General features: G+C 35.4%; 1 protein-coding gene across 1 annotated transcript; it reads left to right on the top strand.

Annotated features, from left to right (window-relative positions):
- The first annotated feature begins 142 nt into the window (after nucleotides 1-142).
- Nucleotides 143-5,607, top strand: CFAP161 (cilia and flagella associated protein 161). The gene is made up of 7 exons (XM_010164240.2): nucleotides 143-205; nucleotides 346-435; nucleotides 622-857; nucleotides 2,244-2,328; nucleotides 3,143-3,301; nucleotides 4,385-4,458; nucleotides 5,448-5,607. Exons 1-7 carry the CDS (start codon nucleotides 143-145, stop codon nucleotides 5,605-5,607), a joined length of 867 nt encoding a protein of 288 aa, XP_010162542.2.
- The last annotated feature ends 1,106 nt before the right edge of the window (nucleotides 5,608-6,713 follow it).

Genomic DNA, 6,713 nt, shown 5'->3' with positions numbered 1-6,713 from the left:
CGCGGCCGCTGGGCGGAACGAGCCCGCCCCCTCCCTCACGCTCGCTATCGCTCATTGGTGGGCTCTGCCTCCCCAGCACCCAATCGCCATCTAGAGTGATCGCCATGGCGACGGCGGACGCCGCGCGGCCCGGGCGCCGGCCATGGCCGCCTACAGAGCCGGGGTGCTGATCGGCAACTGGAGCGAGGACGCGAGTCTGGAGGAGGTAGCGGTGGAGCCGGGCCCTCCTCTCCCTCTCCTGCCTCTTCACCTCACGGTGTTTCTCCCTCGCTCTTTAAATTCAGTTTAATCTCGAGATTGTGAGCGCTGGATAACAGGTCCGCCCCCTCTCTCTTTTGCGAGCAGGACCGCTTGAGGGATTTCATGCGGAAAAGGGAACGAGGAGAACTTCTAATACAGAAAATAAACAAACTTCAAGATACTATTTTCAAGAAGGTAATTTTTTTTTTTTTTTCAAGAAGGTTCTGCCAATCCTCTATGACTCCACATAGCATGGCATAGCTGTTTAATTAGTGTTCTTCGTGCATTAAGAACGCTACGGATTAGCATTTCATATGCTAAAATACTTCTGATATTAGGTTCAGATAATTTAGTAAAAAAAATATGTATCTTTTAATTTAGATACAGCTGTCGGTATCTAGGGATGGACTTGTTCATTTTGGAGACACTGTGATGCTTTTGAACCCAGGCAACAACTCCTCGGTGGAGAATAACCCTGGAACGTGCAGCAGCCTGACTTTGGCAGTTACTGTGGATGAAACATTCGTGTATTCGACCAAATCATTGCCAGCCCCGTGTGGAGTTAGTGCAGTCCAGAGTGTGGACCCTGTGGGCCAAAATACTTTTTGTATTTTAAGGTTTGGTACTTTGAGTTGTTTTCAATTATTATGTTAGCTTTCAGTATCTTCATTTTAGAAGTACGCAATGAAGTTTGCTACGGTTTGGTACTTTGAGTTGTTTTCAATTATTAGCTTTCAGTATCTTCTTTTTAGAAATACGCAATGAAGTTTGCTAATATTCAATGAATTTGTGTAAGATTAATCTATTTAAGAAGAAATCTTTAACTTGGCTCATGCATTAAGCTTGATTCTGCTACATATATTACTGTGAATAATTCCAAGGAAGTTTAAATCAGCTTAGAACTGGTATGAAAACAGAATTGAATTTACTGTATCATTTGGCAAACCCTGCAGCCATTTTTAATGTGGTTGGTCATATTTCAGCTGTAGAATACAAAACATGTCCAAAAATCACTTATTATTATTATTCCTTCTGCTGCAAATAAGCTTTCTGAAGCAGAAACTTGTGTCAATGCTTTTGCTGTACATGAAATGGACAGTGTTTCTGTTGTCCTAAAAAAACCCCTAACCAAACAGCATATTCTCTCTCTCAAAGATATATTTAATTCCAGCTGTTCATGGGAGAAGAAACAGAACAGGGTCCTGCTCAACAGTGGAAGGCTCTCCACTCAGTGGAGTGCATGTATTTAACAATAATAATACTGCATAAGAGTACAAACTAACCCATATAAGCCTGATTGAAAAAAACACCGTGGGTTAGACCTAAGAAAGAATTTTAATGCCAAGAGCATAATTTAGGCCTTCCAAAACTGCAACCAGTATTTTTGCTAAGCTGCTGTCTGATCCTGGTCGTTGGCACTGATTGCTCTCAAGTCCCTCAATAACTAATTTCATCAGCTCCCTAATTTTTTTTACACTGAATATACTTAGAAAACCTAGCACTTAACTTAGTGATTCTTTAACTTAAAATACAGAAATAATTCTGGAAATAGGGATATACCAGCATGTATGTTGATGTAGTTAACCAAATTATTGAATATCAGTTACATACAATATTAGCAACTTATGATAAGTTACAGACAAAGAGAAACACACACTGTTCTGCTTTTAGTCTGTGATTTTTCAGATGCTTTCATTAAGTATATTTATAGGGGGCCTCAGTGCTGGATTCCCATTGATTTTTCACTGGATGTTATCTTTACACCCTACATGTTAATGAATATATCATAAAAAGCAATCAATACCATCTGTTTCTATTAAATACTTCAATCAGTAATTCAAGTATAAAATGTCTTTTCAGCCAAGATATTTTACCTATTTTTAAAGGTAAACTTAATACAAAGTATTGCCATAAGACCTAACTACAGACCAAAATATATTATAAAAGAAATAGTAAAGCTGATTATTTGAGTGTCTCTTTCTTCCTTTTTACAATTTTAACAGTGTTGATGGAGCTGCAGTGGGTGAACCAATTAGATTTGGGCAAAAATTTGGTCTTGGGACAACAGGAGGGTTTTCTGACCAAATGGTAAGGCAGTAAAGTTGCAAATGGCAATGGTAGCATATACTGATAGTGCACATTTAATTACTATATATATATGTGTGTGTGTGTATATAAAGCTGTACAGTGATTCAACATCTTAGCTTTACAGAACAGATTCAGAATCATACATAGATCAAGATAAGCAATATGTATTTAAAAAGTTTGTGCAACTTGCCTGAGATCAGGTGTGCAGGCCAAGGTGGCTGTCAGCCAGAACAACTGGATAAAAGAGATTTTTTAAAAAAGAGAAAAGGAAATCAAAATTAGCTTGTGAATCATGAAACAATTCATCATTAGAGTGAGATTATTTTTTACTTTTTCTTTAAATAAATAAAAAAATAGAAGATTTAATTTCTTGTAAAGATAAATCTATAGTAGGTGTATGAAGTAACATACTATTCTATCATTCTGAGGGAGCAGATTTCTATTAAATGTTAATGTTATTTCCCTCTTCAAGTTAGAAGCAAATAAGCTGTTACATGCTACATATGAATTAAAAATAAATGACCACAACTCTGAAAACATTTTCTCTCTCTCAACAAGCTACTTTGATGAGAGAGAATCTTAGGAATGTAAATTCATTTTTAAATTAGTATTCACCAGTTTGCCTATAGAACAACTACCAAGTTTGTCAACAGCATAGAATTTATGTTACGGGATTTGCATGTGTAGATTTAGCTTGGCAAACTGATTTTCCAGGAGCTGAGAGGAATTTTTTTGTGTTGAAAAGTATTTTTTTAAAATTACATCTCATTTCTTTTATATTTATAATGTCTTTAATATATATTTTTATTTACAGTTATATTTAGCAAGTGACCATAAATCATTTATAAGATTTGCTAAAAAATCTTACCTTCAGCAAGTATTTTTGAGAGATGAGCTTTCCTATTTGACTTGCTGGCAAGCTACCTTCTTGGATCCACAGCTGCGTCTTGAATATGAAGGATTCCCAGTTCCTGTAAGAAATTAAAACTGTAGAAAATGCTACAAAGATTTAATTGAAACAGTAGATGTACTTACAAAAAAGTTGTGTCTATTTTATTCACATAGTTTCCTTATGTAAGTTCTGACCTGTAATTTTAGGAAGGGGGAGAGGGAAGGAACAATCTCTTTAGCCAGGGAATCTGCAGATACAACTAATAGGTCCTGGTGTTCATTTTGAGGTTGACTTGCTCAGTTTTTCTCATCAGAATTTTTTAAAGGTCAACATTATCACGTTGTGAGAATGCAGTATTCAGAATCTGCTTTTCAGGGCTTCTGAGCTGCGATTAATTAAGAACTCCTGTACATTAAATTTAAAAAGTATTAAAAAAAACCCCCATGGCATTTGAATAAGTGGATGCTTTTCCAAATGTGGGTTTTAACCTTTTGTAAATACATTAAGCAGATGTAGTATTTTCCTGTTCCACATAACTGCTGGGCTTCCTGAAGTGCTGGGTGTATAGCAAAACATCACAAATATAACTGTTCATCTACAGCCTTGAACTGTGACTCATTTGCATGAATCAGCTCACTAATAAACACAGTCAAAATTATGTAATTGTCGAAGACAACATTCTTCATTTGCAATACTGGTAAATGGGGTAAAAATTACTTGTTATACATAAAAAATTACAAATTGGTAAAATAAAGAGGTCCATTTTGAGGCTGTGTCCCTAAACCATCTGGATCTCTCATATGGCAAATATCAATTGTAAGTGTAATTACCCTGATGGCACAAGCCACTGGAATGACTCTCTACTACTTAACTTTTTAAGTGCCCAGCAGAAGCGAGTGGAATGGAATGTATTGGACAGGAAAATGTGTCTGACCCAAGGACTAAGCACTTGGCCAGTCTGAGCTATTAAGACAATTGTGTTGAGAACTGATAGGGTGTGAAATATCTCACTATCAATGTACAGCAGTCTCAGAATGGTACAGAGCAATGCAGGCTTACAATAAGCAGTAAAAAAAAAAAAAAAGTATTTAATTTGAATAAGAATAGTTAAAATTAGTGTAAAAATGTCTGTCAAGTGTCTTCCCTTTTTTTTTTTTTTTCCAGGCAAACTCTAAAATTATCATTACTCATTGCCATACTAATAGGAGCTTAGCTGTTCCAAGAAACTTTTGGACAAGGTAAGAATAATTTATAACTGGCAGGGATGTGCACAGTGATGTGCCAACATCAAGAATTACTGTAAGAAGCAAGGTAGTTGCTTTAGGAATGCACTGAGGAAATGGAAAAGAATGCAGAATGCACATTCTCTTTTCCCTTATTTTTTTTCTGGTCTATAATATGTACCACTGTGATGCTGCAGATAATCAGCTCAGTCTTATTTGGTTGGTTTTAATTTTTTTTTTTTTTTTTAATTCCTATCATATCATGCTCCTAGCCTTCTCTAGTTTCTTGGTTGTTCTCCTTGAATATCTTGAGCAATTAGAGTTGTCTGGGTTTTTGGGGTTTTTTTTTTGAAGAAAAAAAGGTATACTAAGAAGTGTAAGGAGTAAGAGAAATAAATAAAAACATACTGGATAAAACTGTATATTGCTTATGTCCATATGAATCAATCTCTCAACAAATTTAAGTTAATCCAACAATTCAAGCTAATGTGCATGCATTAAATTAATATTGATTAAGCATTGTTAAGGAGTATACAAATTGTTTCCCGTTATATCCTGAACAAGATCTGACTGAGGATTTGTACCAGGTTTTTGAGAATGAAATAAGATCGGAAAGTTTGAGGCTGAAAGAGTTATTAAGAAACCAGAGTCTTCCTCAGTCAGAGAGAAATGGTGGTGTGAGTGGTGATGAGAATCTAACCAGCTTGTACGTACTGAGTGAGTGTATCTGTGCCTTACACTGATGGGGCTGCTTTAACTCTGAAGCTGGAAAGGTGGCATTTCCCTTTGATTTCAAATTCCTAAATTATTCACAGGAAACAAAGTGGGCTATTGTGTTTCTTGTAAGGGTCCAATATTTGAAATGCATGGATACTTCTGAGTGAGCCAAAAGAAACATAAGAAAACCTTGAACAATTTATAGATAATGCAGGTTTGCTGAATTTGTGTGTGTGTATGTATGTATATTAATTCCCCCAGCTCATTCCTTTTCGTTGACTTTGCAGGACTTATTTTGGACAAGAATATGAGGTAAATTGTCACACTTATCTGGACTCCCATAAAGCTGAAGAAGATAAGAATTACTGGGTAATAGTTACAAGAAATCCCAGCAATGAGGATGGTACAATGATTGATAGACCCAACCCTCAACCCAGGCAGGATTAGAAAAAATAAGTTTTGCGAAGAGATATAGAATATAAAAATCCCACACTACAGCCAACAGAGGTTGATGAGATTCTGATTCTTGCTTTTTTCTGTTCAGATTTTAGAGATGTTTGTTTCAAAAATTGAAATGAAAGTCCACCATTAGTAATATTGCATAATCTCATTAACTCATCAAGGTTATACAGTGGGCAAAAATGAATCAGATTTGATGAACCATGCACAACATAAAAAATTCATGCATCAGGAAGGGTTCATTTTCCCATTTTCATAATCACTGATGGCAAAATATGTCAGAATCCTGGAAATCAAATATATTTTCACTAACTTACTGGCCTTCAGAGTGTATTTAACCAATCCTTCCAAAACTAAACCAGTGTCACACTTTTTAAAAGGATGAGTGTACACTTTCCAAAGCACTGAAAACCAAACTTATGCAAGCTATCATTTGATACTTTGACATTTAAAGTTCATCTGAAAGAAAGTTGGTTGTTGAGCTTGTTCCACACTCTGTCTAGCACAATGTTGCCAATTATTTAAAAAAAAAAAAAAATCACACATGAGGTCTATTTATCTCAAGATTGGCTTCAGATTTATGGGTATTAATTAAAAAAGGTATAAATTTATTCTTTTTACCTTTGTTCACATATTCTAAACATTTAAAAGCTAACTAATCAAGAACTAGATCACAGTGATATAGACTAGAGATTTCCAACAGCCTCATCCATGCATTAGCATGTTCCATTTGCCTCCCACCCTCACAATTTTTCAATCCATAATAATTTCTACCAAGTTTGACCGCAAGGTAAAATTGGCAAAAAAAATTAAACCCTTAAAAATTTCATGAAAATAAATGTCAAATCAGAAAAAGAATAAGAGACGTTGTAAGTTTATCCAATAATAAAAAGATTGTAGTCCATGTTCATACCTAATTACACACCAGAGAATCCACATTAAAAAAAAAAAAAAAAGGTCCAAGAATGGTAAAAATTTCAGCTAGAATTCACATTTTCTTGTACAATAAAATCAGCCAAGCATGAGATGCACAGACACGGAAAACAGTTGTCATTACTTCATAGAGTTACCTTTTGTTATGTGGAAACTGAAAC

The sequence above is a fragment of the Antrostomus carolinensis genome, unplaced genomic scaffold (genome assembly GCF_000700745.2).
Source record: "Antrostomus carolinensis isolate BGI_N321 unplaced genomic scaffold, ASM70074v2 scaffold13660, whole genome shotgun sequence".
Classification (NCBI taxonomy): Eukaryota; Metazoa; Chordata; class Aves; order Caprimulgiformes; family Caprimulgidae; genus Antrostomus; species Antrostomus carolinensis.
This window is presented reverse-complemented; position numbering and strand designations above follow the sequence as displayed.

What these genes read in the sequence shown, in the direction of transcription:
- CFAP161 (XM_010164240.2), top strand. Translation starts at nt 143, where the DNA reads ATGGCCGCCTACAGAGCCGGGGTGCTGATCGGCAACTGGAGCGAGGAC. An exon ending in AAGATACTATTTTCAAGAAG is followed by an intron (nt 436 to 621) that starts GTAATTTTTTTT and finishes CTTTTAATTTAG; the next exon opens with ATACAGCTGTCGGTATCTAG. An exon ending in AATACTTTTTGTATTTTAAG is followed by an intron (nt 858 to 2,243) that starts GTTTGGTACTTT and finishes CAATTTTAACAG; the next exon opens with TGTTGATGGAGCTGCAGTGG.